The sequence below is a fragment of the Pleuronectes platessa genome, chromosome 3, assembly GCF_947347685.1.
Source record: "Pleuronectes platessa chromosome 3, fPlePla1.1, whole genome shotgun sequence".
NCBI lineage: Eukaryota > Metazoa > Chordata > Actinopteri > Pleuronectiformes > Pleuronectidae > Pleuronectes > Pleuronectes platessa.
This window is the reverse complement of record NC_070628.1, coordinates 22,202,263-22,219,466: the sequence shown is the minus strand read 5'-3', so window position 1 is coordinate 22,219,466 and position 17,204 is coordinate 22,202,263. Positions and strand designations below refer to the sequence as shown.

General features: G+C 41.3%; 3 protein-coding genes across 3 annotated transcripts; 1 reads left to right on the top strand and 2 right to left on the bottom strand.

Moving 5' to 3' along the window:
- Window positions 1–347: 347 nt before the first annotated feature.
- On the bottom strand, window positions 348–6,416 carry poll (polymerase (DNA directed), lambda). Its single transcript, XM_053419192.1, has 9 exons — window positions 6,369–6,416; window positions 5,235–5,378; window positions 4,774–5,071; window positions 4,488–4,599; window positions 3,694–4,032; window positions 3,347–3,520; window positions 2,074–2,202; window positions 1,267–1,435; window positions 348–1,178 (listed from the first exon to the last, which is right to left on the bottom strand). The coding sequence occupies exons 2-9, from the start codon at window positions 5,347–5,349 to the stop codon at window positions 817–819; spliced, it is 1,698 nt and encodes a 565-aa protein (XP_053275167.1). The 5' UTR covers window positions 5,350–5,378; window positions 6,369–6,416; the 3' UTR covers window positions 348–816.
- A 180-nt stretch (window positions 6,417–6,596) lies between these two features.
- Window positions 6,597–9,834, top strand: dpcd (deleted in primary ciliary dyskinesia homolog (mouse)). The gene is made up of 6 exons (XM_053419193.1): window positions 6,597–6,722; window positions 7,246–7,326; window positions 7,431–7,552; window positions 7,679–7,812; window positions 7,982–8,084; window positions 8,590–9,834. The coding sequence occupies exons 1-6, from the start codon at window positions 6,659–6,661 to the stop codon at window positions 8,692–8,694; spliced, it is 609 nt and encodes a 202-aa protein (XP_053275168.1). The 5' UTR covers window positions 6,597–6,658; the 3' UTR covers window positions 8,695–9,834.
- A 1,432-nt stretch (window positions 9,835–11,266) lies between these two features.
- Window positions 11,267–15,111, bottom strand: fgf8b (fibroblast growth factor 8b). Its single transcript, XM_053419194.1, has 5 exons — window positions 15,053–15,111; window positions 14,915–14,951; window positions 14,128–14,308; window positions 11,710–11,816; window positions 11,267–11,563 (listed from the first exon to the last, which is right to left on the bottom strand). The coding sequence occupies exons 1-5, from the start codon at window positions 15,109–15,111 to the stop codon at window positions 11,267–11,269; spliced, it is 681 nt and encodes a 226-aa protein (XP_053275169.1).
- Window positions 15,112–17,204: the final 2,093 nt, after the last annotated feature.

The following is a 17,204-nucleotide window of genomic DNA, read 5'->3' as shown; positions in this document are numbered from 1 at the left end:
CATATTATTCCACTTTGCTCTAGTTGTACATGCTGATAATGATCTCAGCCAAGGAGGTTGCTTTCGCTCCTGCTTGTTTGGTGCTTTGTTTTTCAGCAGGATTGTGATGAGGGGAAAAAAAATTACCAGACAGATTTCCACAAAACTTTGAAGAATGAGAAATGGACCAAGCAAGAAAACATTTCATTTTGCAGTAGACCAGGGCAAAGTGGAGGATCCAGGATTTATTTATAAATTTGTTTGTCTGAAAGTTACAATTTTCAAGTGATATTGATTTCACTGACATTGATGGAATTTCATCAATATTTAACCATTCATCAATTATTTTTTTCTTGGGGGGGGGGGGGGGGGGGGGGGGGCACAACTCCACATCACCCGTATTGGAGATCGACCTGCTAGGTGAGCTATACGCCACACCCACCAAAAAAATACTAACTTAAATTACCTACTAACTAATTTACTTACTAACTATATACATACTATAATTAAAAAAATAACTTTTAAAGGCTATGGAATCCTCAACAAATTTCCCTTCACTTATATATTGGACTCACAGTAGTGTTAGGACTGGACATGACAGACCTGAGAGATGCAGTTAAGTCAGTAAATATGAGTTTAAGCTTGAACCCTTTTATAATAAAAGGAGAATAATAGTGAGTAAAATTGCAATTCAAGGCAAACAGGGCTCTAATTTAATCTGTGGAGCAGCAAAAAAATATCCTTAAAATTGGTTGTTTCACCATGATTGAGTTTTTCTCATTGATTCATGATTATTTTTTCTCTAAAATCCAAAATGGCATTGCGGTTGATAAATGATCACCAGTCCCTTTCATTGGGCTCCCTGTACGGTATGCCTAAAAGGCTGAAAACATCCTTCTCTGTCAGTGTAAGAAGCGGAGTGCCGCCATACAACTTTACAGTCCCCTGACGCACCACAGCGTTGTTCAGCGAGTGCTCACATAAGCTCATGTTTTTAGTCTTTGCCATGGCTCTCATTGAGCGGTTGAAGTGTGCCGACCCGGTGAAATACATCAGCGCACAGGCGAACTCTCCGTAGGGCACGACGATGATGTCCAGCCTGCGATGGCGGTGGCCGGGTCCTGGCAGACGGCACACACCCATGTATTTCTTCTGCTCTCCATTGTCCTCATGGCTCACCAGGTCGTCTGTCAAGAACCCTGAGAGAAAGGACGTTTTAGTTTCTCTGAAGGAAATCCAACCTACGAATAAGAGAAAATCCCTTCCACCAAAAAGAATGGGGCTTACCACTGTCATGGAGGCTCTGTAGTACTTTGCTGAAAATGCCCTTGTGTGACTTGCCATCAGGGTGAGTTATGAGTACGTCTACATCTCCACATGTGGCTTTTCCTCGACGGTAGGAGCCACAGGCCATCGCCACCAGTTCTGGGTCTATAGCATGGGTGGCATCCCTCACCTGCACATACCAAAAAGAGACACAAAATAGAGCCCATCACTTAACCTAGGCTGAAGGAGCTTTTCGAAATCCTCGGATCAATCACATACAACCAGTGTTTCATTTGTATGTTCTCTATTTTTTTATAGAGTCCCTCCCGCTGGCGAACAGCAATGTTTTTACCTGTTCCCAGCCAAATACTGGGAGGTAGCATCACATATAATTTTGACAAGGCTGAGGGAGGACACATGCTTTAGTCATCTGCCTCGCGTGCGCTTTCAATCTGGCAGCTCTGAAGGAAAAAGAAAATCCAGTAATACTATCTAAAAACAACTAGCATTGTGCTCAGTGCTGTAGAGCGAGCAGGTATCTGGCTACCTTAAGATGCAGCAAGTTTAAGAGTTACTTTTCCCCTTTGGGAAGCTCACTTCACTTTGTGAGAACATGGTCTGGTTTTCTCATTATCAAGCGGTCAAGGAAAACCGCTTCAAAGTTTTTCCTACTTTAACTCCTCCAAATTTCTGTGGATTGAAGGTGGAATCTTTTTTAGAGATATCTCATCTCTATGTACACGGCTAAAATGATGAGAATGAAATCAAACACATTTCAGTCATCATCGTTGTACGTTGTACGTTTTGTGACAAATGAAGATGCATTACCACTTTCTCTATGTCTCCGGCTTCTTCTCGGGGCATGCGGTCCAGAAAGTCATCGTAGTGCTTGAGTCCTATTTTCTGAGTGTTGGTCAGGTGGGCTTTTGTGCTGATGTCCTCCAAAGTGCGAAATCCCTGATAACAACAAATCAAACAATACATTTAAAAAAAATCCACATTATATATTAGACATTTGCTTCCTGTCTTTTTTTGGCCAAGGTTTCATTCATTCATTAAATCACAATGAAAATGTTTAGCCCAGCTTAAATATTACCCCTTTGGAATTTAAGGTGTATTTCACAAAACTATATCTACTAAAAATCACACTTTCCAGCTTTTTGTACAGTCATATTTTTGTAATACGTATTTCAAGATAGCAAAAGTATCCGCTGATGAAGCTCCAAATCAAAAAAATCCTAAGGTTTTCTCAAATTAATTTTGAAGCTGATATTTATATTAATATTTGAGACTTAGGAAAACCTGATAACAACCATATAAGCAGAAATACTTTTAACACCTGAAAGGAACAAATCTTTAAGATAACAATTTCTAACATTTGGATTTTAAAGAGCGGTGATGAGGTAAGTACTGAGCATGGAAAGTTTATGGTTGAAACTAGTTCTTATTATCATCTTTGATGATAATAAACCAATGGCACATTCGGTTGATTGGACATGACACAGACACAGCTGTCAACATAGGCTCTCATAGCCGATTATTCATATTAGAGCAAAAGCTGCAGCAGTGACAGGAGGACAAATCTGAACAGAGCAAAGTACAGAGATATCCTTAATGAAATCCTCTTCCAGAATGTTCTGGACTTCACAGTGGGTCAAAGGTTCCTCTTACAACAGGGCAATGACCATTAACACACCACCAAGATGGAGCAGGAGTGGAATGGGTGTACAAAGCTTGTTGTGTAATACCCAAGAACCCAAGTACTAAGTACTGTCAAATATACAATTTCAAAAATTTTGCTTTTCACTTTGTCATTTTTTAAAGTAAGCTGATGAGGGAAACATTTTTATCAAAATGTGAAAAGTGAAGGGATCTGAACACTTTTTGTATGTAATGGTTATAGATTCAGCCGATTTATCAGAGAGGGTTTTGATCCAGTTTTAATCTACGCAACATTTCAGTTATCTGACACATCATTTAGTGATATCTGTAAAAATACAGACTTTTTTGTAAATTTACTTACCTTTATATGTGTAAGCACAAATTTCATAAACATGCCAATATATATATATATATGCGCATACAAGCTTGTATGTCTTACCTTTTGGTACCACAGTTGTGCGGTTTTAGCTCCCGCGCCCCAAATGTTAGTGAAGAGCTCCAGTACTGGCACAGCCTCCCCGATGTGATCAATCTTCCGGAGATGTCCACTCTCCATAATCTCATCGATTTTGTCAGCCATTTTTTTTCCGATTCCGGGAATCTGACAAGCCTCCTGAAAGAAGTGGGGAAAAAAATTTTCATTTAAAAAAATTATTCCAACACCTTGCAATAAAAACTGAACTTAACTGTCATGCACCAAAAAGTACATGCTCCAGTATATTTACAACCACACAAATTACTGACAGCACCAACGACATAATAATAAAAGCATCTGCACTGCAGTACCTGATAGGACGTAATAGGCTTGTGGTAACTCTTCAGTGCGTTGACAGCCTTGGAGTAGCCCAGCGCCCTCCACTTGTCCCCCTGGTGCGTGTAGGCCTTGGCCAGCACTTCTAGTTTGTCTGTGATGTGCTTGTTGAAGTTATTACTTTTGGATTGAGAGGACTGGGCACAGACCCACTTTCCTGAGGCCGCCTTCTGAGCCGCAGAGTCCGGACCGGGGTCGAGGCTGGGGCCAGGCAGCTCCTCTTTGGGGTGCTGGCCAGTGAGGAGCGCTTTCAGGTCACTATGAGAGACGACGTCTTCTTCTGCTCGCAATTCATCTTTGGCTTCTGGTCCAGTCTAATAGCAGGAATTTAAATTAAACTAAATAACAATCCAACTCACAGAGACATGATAACTTACTGAAAGTCTGGTTAACTCTATAAGGCCCTGTTCAGACTTGGTATTAACATCCATCCTGAGAGATCCAATCAAAAGTGGTAACCTCTGAGTTCTTCTGTTCACACCTGGCATTACAAGCCGGGTTGAATGTGTCTCCTCTAACCACTTGTGATGGGATCTCACTTCCCTGTTATATATGCAAATAAACCCATCATTTCAGTTAGAAGAAACTAAATGATGTTGTTTTAACCCAGTCAGAGTTTACAGATGCATCCAATGACAATCTGAGTGTTTGTCACTCTGTGTTGCCGCAAGAGAGTTTGTGAGAGAGGATTCAGGAGAGGGTGAAATACTCTGCTATGAAGAAAGATTTTACCAATATCAGAAAAGCATCTTATGACCTTAGAACCTACCTTGTCTAAAGTCTCCTCTTGCTTGGTTGGATGAGACATTGGTTCAACAAATTCTGCAGGTTTGACAATCGGCAACTCTTCTTTAATATTTTCATGTTGTGTTTCAGGATCCCTAAATAGACAAAGAATAAAAAGATACAAGATTTAAGTCACACTAGATTGCAAGTGTATATCCACTGTCTCTGTCTAGTCTAAGTTTAAGTCTACCTCATAAACTGGAAAAATCTAAGGACACAGATATATAAACATAAGAATTCTAGAACAAAAGAACAAATGGCCCATTTACCTCTTGGGTAAAAGAAGAGTGTAGTTGGCTACATCCAGGAGTTCTTTCTCACTGATGCACATGCTCAACCAAGTGCATTTCACAAGTTGGACTCCAGAGGGCATACAATCCACTTTCAGGAGGCGCAGAGCCCTGTCGCTGTCCATTTTGTCATCTACAACAACATGAGTGACAGCGGGACACAGTGAACTCTCTGTCTGTCCTCCATTCTGCTGAATTTGTCTTTGAAAAATCTGACATCGAGCACTTCCTATTCCAGCAGGGAGGATGTGCACTGTGACTCCATTAAAAGTGTCTCCTGTGGAGGAGGAGAGAAGCAGGTTACTGTGAGCACATGTGTTGCATTGCCTGGCTTCTACTTTGGTGTTAACTGTTATAACAGTGTAACGTTTAGAAATAAATCCATCAACATTCCATTTGTTTCGTTATTCATAAAACACAAATGCAAACACAATAACAACCTGAGGCATCACATTCATCTGGTTTCTTCTTCACTGGTGGTGCATCCTTTCCCTGTAGTACTTTGGCCCTTTTAACTCTGGGGAAGGCCTTCATGATCCCATGACGAGCCTCCATCTTGTGTATCACAGGGGGGCACCAGTGGCCTGTGGCACAAAGCAGAATAATGATGTAATTATTAGTCAGAAAAGTAAAAAAAAAAAACCCACATACCTGAAACATTAGCTGTGTATGTAGCACCAAATATGCTTTAAAGTTCACAATTTCAGAGTGAATATCCCCTATGTTATCATGCAGCTGTAGCCCAGAACCTCCAGCATCCATATGATCCGATATTGAACATTACATGTGCCAAATTAAAAGAGAAGAAAATCAAAGTTGCAGGCGTTCAATCTGTGCCATATGAGATTTATCACTGCAAAAGTCATCTATAACGGGGAAGTAAACTGAAAGTTATATCAATCAAATGTATTAAATGTCAAGAGTAAACATGTGAATCATACCAACAGATCGTTTTATCATCAAATATTATAATTATGCTAATTATTACTACTGCCACTCATATACAGAACATATTTTTTATAAGAACTTCACTATTTTTAAAAGTACGGTATTATTTAGTAGTAATCAGAAACTAGTCACATAGATCAAAGTGTAAGGACTACTATATAGTAAATTAAATGTAGCACAACATTCATCCGATTGTAGGGCAATGGTACAACATGTCCTACAGTGCTTGAGTAGAAGGAATTCGTGAAATGCTCAACTGCAAACTGGTTTCTGTCTGCTCCTCTGAATGGAGCAGCCCACAGCACATACAGTTACAGATTTTCCCAGTTAAAGAAACACGTGGGAGCTGTAGGGACCAGCTCTGTGTGGCAGGACAGCTGATCCTGCTCCACACACTAAAGCTGATCTCTCAGAAATCAAACTGTGCTCTGTATAATCCTAGCTAGCCAACTTTAGCTTATGCTAACAGAAACAGTAAACAACACAGGCTTTAGACTCTTTCAGTTATTCTCTTCAGCCAACATATATATATATATATAACATGTTATCCTCATACCGGCAGGTCCCAAAATACATTTCCATATTTGAACCTTTAACTCATAACAATGTGATATTTGGACTCTTACCCCTGCTCAGCTGGAACCATGCAAACGGACACGACGACAGACGGACATCAATTCAAATGGTTCACTTCCGGGTCACTGTTTGGTTTCATATTTTCTAGCTATTATAAATCAATCATTTGAGAGTGTAAAAATTACCATTTGTAGATGGTAATCTTCAGAAAAAATTTCAGTAATTATCCATGTATACAGATGTTTTTATATACATATGATCTCACTTGTCGGGTTACGTGTTGACATGGGTTGCTATGGTTACGGAAGTGGTCCCGTGAGACAGAGACATCAGTGGAGACATGTCTGTGCAGAGCTGGACTCAGAGTTTACAGGCATCGAGGAAAACAGCTCTGATACAGGACGGTGAGAACAACAACCGATAACAGGGACTCGTCTTCCTCCCTTTAAACTAAACTTGTCCCAAATGGAAGGAAACCTTTGCTTAAAGAGCTCGTCATTCTCAAGAGCTAACGTTAGCCACTGTAAGCTAACAGCATCGGTGTCAACAAGCAGGTGGCGATTTCACCATCTGCAGAACGATGTCTGAAAAGGGTTGTGACATGAATAAGAGTCCTGATGAACATCTCCACTCACTTGAAGCTAATCTTTGAAACACTAACTTTTGTTCGTCCATGTCTCTTTCTGCCATTATTACATTACATTATTATAATCCAGCATTTACATCTTATTTCATTGGACCCACGTTTAAATATCATATGTTAAAGGAATGACAAAAAGTTGTATGTCAATGACTGTCCTAAGATTGACATGATCTGGGTTAGTACTGCGATTGCTCAGCTTGTTTGAGCTCCACTAGAAACACGTGCAAGTATTGTTTTTGTTGTTGTTGTTTGTGTGTTAATATGTTTCTGAATACCACCTCCAGGAAAAAGGAAGATCCACTTCCTCTTCTCAGATGGAAAAGAAATGGCTGAGGAGTATGACTTGAAAACAGATGAGCTCATTGGTAAGAGTTTTACACAGCTTCATGGGGCAACTCATGTTTAAATATCTAACATTGCATGGAGTGCATGTGTGTATCTGTCTTTCACAACCTTTGGTTCATTTCAGTAAGAAAGTGGCGTAATGAAAGCACACTTGGAGCTCAGGGCCCATGGCAGGTGGAGGTTGGGGAGCCAGCTGCCAGCCCAGTTGCATCTTCGGACGATGTGATAAAGGAGAACAACTCCAATGTGAGTTTTCTCCCTATTTTCTCTCACTTTCATCCTAGAATTATCGCCAAACCGCCCCAGATTCTCATCTCCACCTTGGCTCCTATGAGAGAACTCTTTAAACTAACAGTCTTTCTGTCTCCGCAGCCTGTGTTCATGCGGACGGACACAAAGAGCAGCTTTCAGTGGCGAATCCGTAACCTTCCCTATCCTAAAGATGTCTTCAGTGTTTTTGTGGAGCCGTCGGAGAAATGTATCATCATAAAGACCTCAAACAAAAAGTAATTTACACCTAAGAACACTGGGTTTTCCTCGCCATCCTTTCATTCCCATGCATAACACTGGCTGCATGTAATCCTCACAGTCTCCCTATAGATGGCAGTGTGCACAACACTTTCGTCTTCAGAGTCTCCAGACCGACCTGTGACATTTGACTGCATGTCTTCGCAGGTATTATAAGAAGTTCAGTGTTCCTGACATGGAGCGCAGCGAGCTGCCATTCGACTGCTCTGCCCTCAGCTTCACTCACGCCAACAACACTTTGATTGTCAGCGTAAGTGCGACGCTGCAATGCAATACAAATGAACTTAAACCAGTTGTAAAACTGTTTGCTTTAATTGTAAAGTTGCAAACATTAACGTTTGATTCTTAGATCTGTTTTCAGACTTAAATTGATGAATGTAGGGTCCTGAACATTATGATCTGAGCATTATGAGTTATTTAAAAACAATCTGGAATTTTTTTACATTTATAAAAATCCAAATAAAATCTACTGGAAACTATAATCCTAACTTGCATAAATCACTTCCATTTTATATAAACCACGGTCATGTTCATAAAAGCATCACTTTGTTTATTTAAGTATTTTTATGTGAATCATGAGGACAAGATGTGGATTTAAAGTTGTATATTTTTTATGCCCACAGTAATTGCTCCTTTTTGTTGTTTTATTAGCTTTGCATTTTGTATGTTCTTTCGATATGGCTGCTGTGGAGGATATGCAGGAGGCAGATGGGGAGAATGTTGAAGTAATTATTCTTTCTTCTCTCCTTATCCAGTACAAGAAGCCCAAAGAGATCTTAACCCTTGAGCAGGAGCTACTGAAGGAGCTGAAGAAGCTGAAGGGAACTGGAGATGGGAACGCCGACTGCAAAACTCAGTGAATTGTGACGGTGGGAGCGAGAGAAACGTTCTGCATTGCATTTAAAGCAGAAACACACAGCGTCACATGTGAGCCTCACTTTGACTTACTATAGTGAGAATCCCTTCTCTCAGAATCCCTTCTCTCAGTGCCTTATTCATAGGTTAGTTTCTTGCATTACGTTTCTCAATTGTCCATTTAATAGTGGTCAATGTGTTTCTCAGCCTCACAGTCAGAGTTATTAACTTTGCCATTTGTCCATGAGGGTTTTTTCTCCAAATAAGTTCTGTCACAAAAAAATAACTTCATTTGTTTTCAAATATTGCAACAACATGTATTTTGTACTCCTTGTCACCAAAGCTACCTGGGGGACATTTAGACGGCCGGGTCACATAACCCACAACCCTCCTTTTCGTTGATGTCCTTGTAAAACACTCAAAACACACAATGCCTCATCCCTGTTCGTTCCGGGGTCACTGTTACGAGCACAACCCATTTGTGTTAACTGAATATCCTTATGTTCCTTGCATGTAGTGGGCCACCCTGAAAGCCATTACTGAAACTAGTGTTACCATTTCCCATTAGAGCAGAGGGTCACTCTGACGCAGTGGTCTGCAGCTAAAACTCCACCGACACAGGTTAGAAATGAGGGCAACTGTTCCAGAGTTGTTTTACAAAAGGGCCTAATGTTGACGAATATAAAGTCTGAGATTCTGAGTGAATACCTGACATGTACAGAAATTAATGATTGTATAGATCCTTGCTTCACTGCGATGTTTGATAAGTTCATTTTAAGAACTGCTGTCCGAAATACTTAGACAGTGGATACAAAAGGGAGACAATGGTATTTAAATATAGATCGTCTCAGCCGTGTGATTCCTTGCATTTTTTTTTTACCACTTGTCCAAACCCAGAGAGCAAGTGCAAGAAGCAGAGACAAAACCACAGGTCTCTCTCACCATTGTGCTTTGTCTTATTCCAGATGGAAAGAACAGGAATACAAGAAAGCATTTCATAGGTTGCCTGTCCTGTTGTTTAGCAAATTCTTGAGAGAGACTTGAAGAAAGTCACTGACATACACTCGTCAGGGAAGTGTTTTTCTACCTGTTTTTACAATACTTGTTTCTGTTGATTCTAAATAAATATAAAATGTAAAAACAAAGTTGATGTTTAGTGATTACATCGAATACCGAGCAATGATTCTGAGGTCTTCATTTTTGCTCATTTTCTGTAATGCTCTGCTGTCTTTAGCACTCGGGGCTGCTGTCAAAACAAATTCCTGTGGCAGCAAACACCAACTAACAAATTGGTTGTCCAGCTCATGCATTGTGAGAGCAGCCAAATTCCTCTGTTCAGGGTCTTCTTCCTCCCCTGTCGTTTGGCCTCTGCTGGTCATGCTCAACTGCCTCTGGGAAGAGGGTTTCTTTTCTGCCTCCCTTTCATTCGCGAATGCCTCTTCCCAGCCATTCCCCCTCTTTCAGCCGATGCCACATTTCGCCACACAGGCCCTGGTGCTTTTTCTGCAGCCCCTCCGCGCAACCCCCACCACCCACCCCTCCCTGTGTGACTGGCTTCTTTTTGATAACTGACCCCTTCTCGTGTTATTATTCGAACCCACTATTGTATAACATGCCCTTTTATATGAGGTTACACAAAGGGCCCATTTGATCAGAGAGTTACGGTGTGCGATCGTGAGAAATGCAACTACATGGTGGTAACCTTTGTTTGGGCCAAAATGGTGGGCTGACCTCATCGCTTTTAATGCATAGCTCGGGCCATTCAGGCCCAAGTCTCACTTGCTGAGCACACTGAATTCAGTAGCCTGTCACAGATATTGCCCCTCAGTTATCTGGGTCTCCAGCTTGGGGAAGAAGAGGAAGAAGAAGAAGAAGAAGAAGAAGGAGAAGGAGAAGAAAAAAAAAGCAACAGTGTTTTTTGTTCTTTGTTTAGGGCTAGCAGCATTGTACGCCTCACCCGAAAACAACTACACAAGAGAGAAGCCACGCCGCATGTGAACTGATTCTTTAGTGGTTTTAATATACACTCTACAATAAATATTTCCATCATTTGACGCAATTTACATTTTTACAGTAAAAATATATTTATATGTGTAGAAAAAAAAAAAAAAACAGGTTAAAATTCTCCAAACTCCTCATAAAGGCAAGATAGCATGTCAACTGAGACTCAGATGCTGGGACCACAAGAAAATCCACAGATAGCTGCCGTGTCTAGCTGCATTGTACTCATTTCTCTTTTCAAACATTCTTTGTTGCTGAGCTGGTGAACTTCTAACCAAAGGTTTTCATTCATGTCAATGTAGTTGAGCTCTTCAGTCCTTTAAATGCCCCCTGATTTAATAAGAGAAAAAAAACGTTCCTAAAGTCTGACCGAATTGGAAATAACTAGCAGATTAGATATTAGATTGTTTACACACAATCCAGTACAAAGTATTATATAATAAGTCCACAAAATGAGGCAAAAAGTGTATGGGCCCTTGATGGTAAAAGTTGACTTTGCTGGGAGCACATGTGTTTTTTTCTTGTAGTGGTTCTCGCGCTGGTTCCTCCACAGTTCTCCCTCAGTGGTTTCAGTCCTCAGCGGTCCCCTGAGCGCTGGTGATGGGAATGTTTAGTCCGCCTGCTCAAAGGGTGCACGGGGACAGGGAGAGGAAGGACATCAAACGGCCTCCTCTCACTCAGCAAATGCCCCCTGGGTAGACGCTTCATGAAGTGGGCCTCCCTCTGATGCTGCTTGGTCTTGGAGGCCTTCCTTGGGCGGCCCTTGCGTGTGAAAGCCATAAACCAGCCCTCGTACTTGGCGTTCTGGAGGGCTGTGTAGTTGTTTTCCAGAACAATCTCGGTGAAGATGCAGTCTTTACCTCGGCCTTTCCGCTGCAAAAGAAAAAGAGGGGTGATAGTGAGACAATAAAGATAATTTAGACAAATTCCAGGAAGCAGACACATTGTTGCTATTTACATTTCCAAGCAACAGATAAGTGTTGTTTTCTGCAGCCACAAAAATATGAATTGAAGATTACCTTGCCAATCAGCTTCCCCCGCTTGTTCATGCATATATAGTATCCTGTCTTCACCCCTCTAATACGAACACGACTTCCAAAAGAGTCCGTCTCCACCTCCAGTTTAGCTGCACGGACAAAAGAGATCAGACATAATGAGATGACACAGTTGTGACACGGTGCAGGCGTTCAGATTATCACGTTGCGGAGGAAGCTGCAGTGAACTGGATTTACATCAAGTCATCACTAAACGGCATGAAATCGTTTGGACAAGATCGTGACCAGGGAACCAGAATCCAGACATAAACTTTTCAACTTCATGAACCGGCAGCCACCTTTCAACAAAGCATGCGAGCCGTCCAAAATAGCAGCAAATGATAGTGATTTTCTCACGGCGTGATTGTTGTTGGATGTCGGTAAATGCTGTGCTGCGATGCACTTCAGACTCGGGGATAAAGGAGAGTGAGAATACTGCGGTCGGGGACACAGCCACAAGCACAGAGCAGCGGTCAGATTTGGGCCGGTTACAAGAGTGACACCCACTTAGGATGTGCAGCCAGTGTGTGCAGGCTGGACTCTGTGTGTGTGTGTGTGTGTGTGTGTGTGTGTGTGTGTGTGTGCGTATGTGTGAGTGTGCGTGGGCAGGGAAATTTAAAAGACAAAAGAGCACACAGGAGAGGAAAAGGTATAAAGTGAAGATGCTGACTTCACCGCAGCTCCTTATAAATTGAGTCATACATTGAGTTGTAAAGCAATGAAAATTCCTCATAAAAGCCGCCTCCAGAAAAGCAGGCGGGCAGCCGGCACAGAGGAGCGGATGGATGGATGGATGGTGGCTGCGGTGGAAAGATGGCTAGACACACCAAAAATCCTTTAGTGACAGGAATACTGCTCCCTCTAAGTTAAAGACAATTTTCCTGTGAGAAGTTCATCCCAACAGGTGTCAATGACTTTCTGGACCACCAACACACGAAAGAAATAAATTACCTTCATAAGTCCATAAAAGATGGCAACACTGATGCCACTAACTCTGTTTACAGTTTCCACCTCTGTTTCTCCTGGCTCCAGCTATTTTTCCTACAGGCTGCCAGAAAGACGACATAATTTATACTGCTTTTCAACACCGCACCGTGCACCATTGAGTTTAAACTGCTCCTGTGTTTGTAAGGTGAACATCTTAAGTATTTTTTACTGTTTTCCTGAGGAATAAAAGCATTGAAACGCAAGACGTGACGGCCTTTAGCTGTCATCGCCTTTTCATGGACCTGGACACGGCACACTGGGGCTTCAAGAGGTAAAGTTGCTTTGTTGTTTCAGAGATGATATAAAAAATAAGTTTTTTTCCTGAATGAATTCACATATGTGGACATTTATTCAGCTACATGCACATTTATTTGATACTATATTTAAATTACGTAATTGAATACTGCACCTGCATAAAAAATTAGCCTTGCTCAAAAAGTTTAAAAGTTAATTACATGACATATTCTCACGATATTTTGCATATGTCACTTCCTGTCTCCCACGGTTTCTCGTTGTGTTTGAACTGAAATTAAGGATTCACATACGTGCATCTTTATTCTCATTCTATCTGATATTTAGATATAAAAAACTAAATGGAATGAGCATGTAGCAGATACTTTTTAACAAGTAGCCTAGCTGTCAAATGTAGATCTTTTTTTAATTCGACTCATATCTTACATGCAATATTTTGCGTGATCCCGAAATGTTTTAAGAGACATTTTGGATTAGCGTAAGTGGTCCTTAATTCAGCCACCTTTTATAATTGTAAATAATATTTATATTTGAATAATGTAATTACATATGCCACCTGCAGGGGATGTTACGCTAGGCTATTAAAATGTTAAATTCCACTTCCGGCCGCATCTCTAAGTGTTTTAATTCACATATGTGGACCTTTTGTTGAGCTAAATTCTCACTCGATTTTGGTAATGAATATGTCGTAAAATACATGAACTGCAGGGAGGGTTAAGCTAGGCTACTTGTTAAAAGTATATATAGTCTCGCAAATTTTTTGCGTGTTTCACTGCCGGCCTCCCGCAGTTTCTCAAAGTGATTAACTTGAACTGTTCGATTCTGCAACATGCTACATCTATTTACATCACTAGCATGTTTTTAAATATGTATTTAAATACACAAACTGCAGTGTTACACTGGCGTAAGCTAGCTTCAAAATATTATGTTGAACTTACTGTTCTTCTGGTGTTAAATTGACAGATGCATAATAAACTTGATAATCACATTTAAATTGTCTAAATAAAGAAACCACCTTCTGGGATGATTAACCTTGGCTACTGTTTAAAAACAAGAACATGTTTCTCGCGATATTTGACGTGTTTCCCTTCCCGCTCTTCACAGTTTCATGGACATGTGGCTGTTTCCTCTGAAAGCAGTGGATCCCCTCTTGCTCCATCTTACCGTGCATCGCTCCGTCGTCCCCGTTGGCGTTGACCCTCTTGTTGGCCAGGACCTGGACGTGCTTTCCGCTGGTGCGGCTGTACAGCTGGTAGGTGCGGGTCAGCCGGCGGCTCATGCGGTCCGACAGGCGGCTCTGCTCGGTGACATGGTGCTTGAAATTAGGGGGTGACTGCACGGAGCTCTGTCGGACGATATGGGAAACACATGTCAGGAGCGGTCGCATGGAATTGCACTGCGGAAATAGGAATATTAGCCGTGAGGAGACGCGAGCTTGCCAGTCAAAGAGCCAGGGCCCCGCTGTCCCACAGTTCATCAAGTCATTCGTCATATTTAAACAATTCAGCCCGCTTCTTATTTCCACCCACCGTCGTTTATAGGACATTGTGGAGATTCTAGGGATTTTGCCTTCGATTTCGTTCATTTGTCAATTCATCCAACCGGTTAATTTATTTCTAAAAAACATTGCAGCACCGATGATCTTTCGCCCTTTCTTGATTTCTCTTTTTTTTCCCCTCATTGCAGCGTTTCTCCATCCACATGTGTTTTAACAATTACCTTTTTTTTTTTTTTTTTTTTAAAGGCTGGAGCTTACCTCTTTTCAAGATGTTTGAATTGTTGCCAATTGCCATAGCGCTCATAATAAAATGTTTTCATTGTTATTGCAGCCTGTCGCAGATGTAGAGACGGTGGACGGCGCCTGAATACCTGTGCACGTTTACTTTGTTAACTGCAGAACTTTACGCAACATTAGTGCAGTGCTTTTTATTGAGGTGAGAATGTGAGTTACCTGTGCGTAAAAGCAAAGCGCCGTGAACTGGAGTAACCTGCAGGGGAGAGAAAATGTGGAAAAAATTTACAACCTGTAGCTGGAATTCATTGAGTTACAATATAACCAACTATATGACAGTGACACCTCTTTACTTACAGATAACCTAACCTCGATGTTCTCAGCCTCATCTTGTAATAGTTCAAATATTGCTTCATGAATACTCCACTGATTCCCTGCTAGAAGCTCTCGGAAATACAGTTCCTCCTGACGGGGATCTCAGCCCAGCGTTATGTCCCTCATGTTACACATGGAAGGCGATAGCGGGGACAATTAAGAGATCCAAAACTGACAGGGTCCCATGCGGGCGAAAAAAAAGGATCCACTCTCCACTTCGCTGGTCCTGGAGATTTAAAAGGCGCTGCGGTGCCAATCCTCACCGAGAGTCCGGAGAAAGTGTCGCTGTCACCAACGCGGCTCCGCTAAATCCCTTCGTGTCAATCACTCACTGAAAACGAAAGTCTGGATTAGAGGAATAAACCCCCTTTGACTTTCTCTGACGCGGCAGAGCGGTGCGTTTTTTGGAGTTTTACGCACGGGTCTTTACGCATCAGCGGCAAAATGCGCACTGGGCATGCCCTAAAAATAAGTGATAAAAAAAACAAAAATAAAAAGTTGAATGGACTCCATGAGTGACAGCGCGGAATGATTTGTTTTCTGTGCAGTTAAAGCGGTGGTGGCACAGCTGATGTCTCTCTATAAGATGCGCAGATAGTAAAACTCCCAGCATCAACCTTTCCGCCCACACGTGTGTTTCTTGTGGTCGCCACCAGTCCACACACAGCATCTGTCTCCCTCCACATTTAAATACTTTAACTTGCGGGAAAGTCAATATCCTCGACGAGAGCAGGCGGAGCGTCCAGGCTGGAGCCAATTTGAAACTGAATACTTGTTAAAACATTTTGCCTTCACCTATTTGCTTGCAACCCCACAAACACAACATTGATCATTAACTGTGTATCATTTAACAACATATAGAAGGAAACAAGAATTTATTTGTAAGTTAATAATCAGGTTAATTCCTTACTTACTAAAAAAACATCTAATGTCTTCCAAAATGTTACTAAGCTTTTACTAAGCATTTAATCACAATCAAACACCTTAATCCTATTCATCAGATGCCATTAGGTCATATTACAGTATCTTCATACACGTGAAATGTCGGTGCACTTGTTTTTTCTATAACCACAGACATCCACATGGAAAAACTCCCTGGCATGTACTTAAGCAAATCTACAGTTACATTAACTTACTCCCTAAATGCAGGTTAGAGATTGTTTGGTGGTCTCCCGGGACGGACCTTGATGTACTTTTTCATCCTACATGTGTAAGTAATATGTATTCCATGTGAACACATGACACAAAATGGTTTTCACATAACATCTAAAGCCCTTTGCCTTGGATACAAATGCTCTCCCGCTCACAATCACTCTTCCATGACTTTCCTTGGTCTGAATCTTTTTGAAGACTGTGTCCCGGGCCTGGTGCGCTGCTTTCACAGCATGGCTTCGAACACTACATCATGCAATTATATTGTAATTATTCTTTGCGACAACACAGCGGCGGGGTTTCCTTCAGGGGAACATGACTTGTTACACACTCGTTTGTCTGATAGGGAGGAGGGTGGGTGGTTGTGGGAATCAGGTCTGAAAACTCCAGACTTCACCAGTTGATGCCTGTTTTAATCCATGTGGAGACGGTGGCTGTGAGGAAAGATTGCGTAGTAGCATTTCATTTAGACTTTTCATAATCTGAACTGTAAATCATCTACGCATGCTCACAGCTCATAATATAAGTTTCTCAAATAATAATATGATGTGTAACATTTACCTCACCTGTGTCTTTCTGTGTAGTTTTGTAACTTTGTAAGAAGTTTGCACCGGATTCTCGAATACAATTTAGTTACAGCATCTTTAATGAGTGAGGAGATACTAATGGAAAAGTGAACCGAATGCTACTCTCCCCTATAAAAGAATAAAAGTGAAATAAGGTATACTTGGAAATGAGCATTAAAAGTGTCATTCACATGTTGACAAACGGTCATGACTTATTCGGCTAAAACTGAACACACAAGATGGTGTAAAAAAAGAAAATCAGGCTCTGCTGTCTAAATCTCCTCCGTCCCCCTGACACCACAAGTGAAACTCCTTTTAGGCGTCACCAGTGCCTTGATACATGCACTTTAAATCAGAATAGAAACTCCAATCTACAGTGTAGGTTTCCTGACTCCAAACCTCAAATCTGATTATCG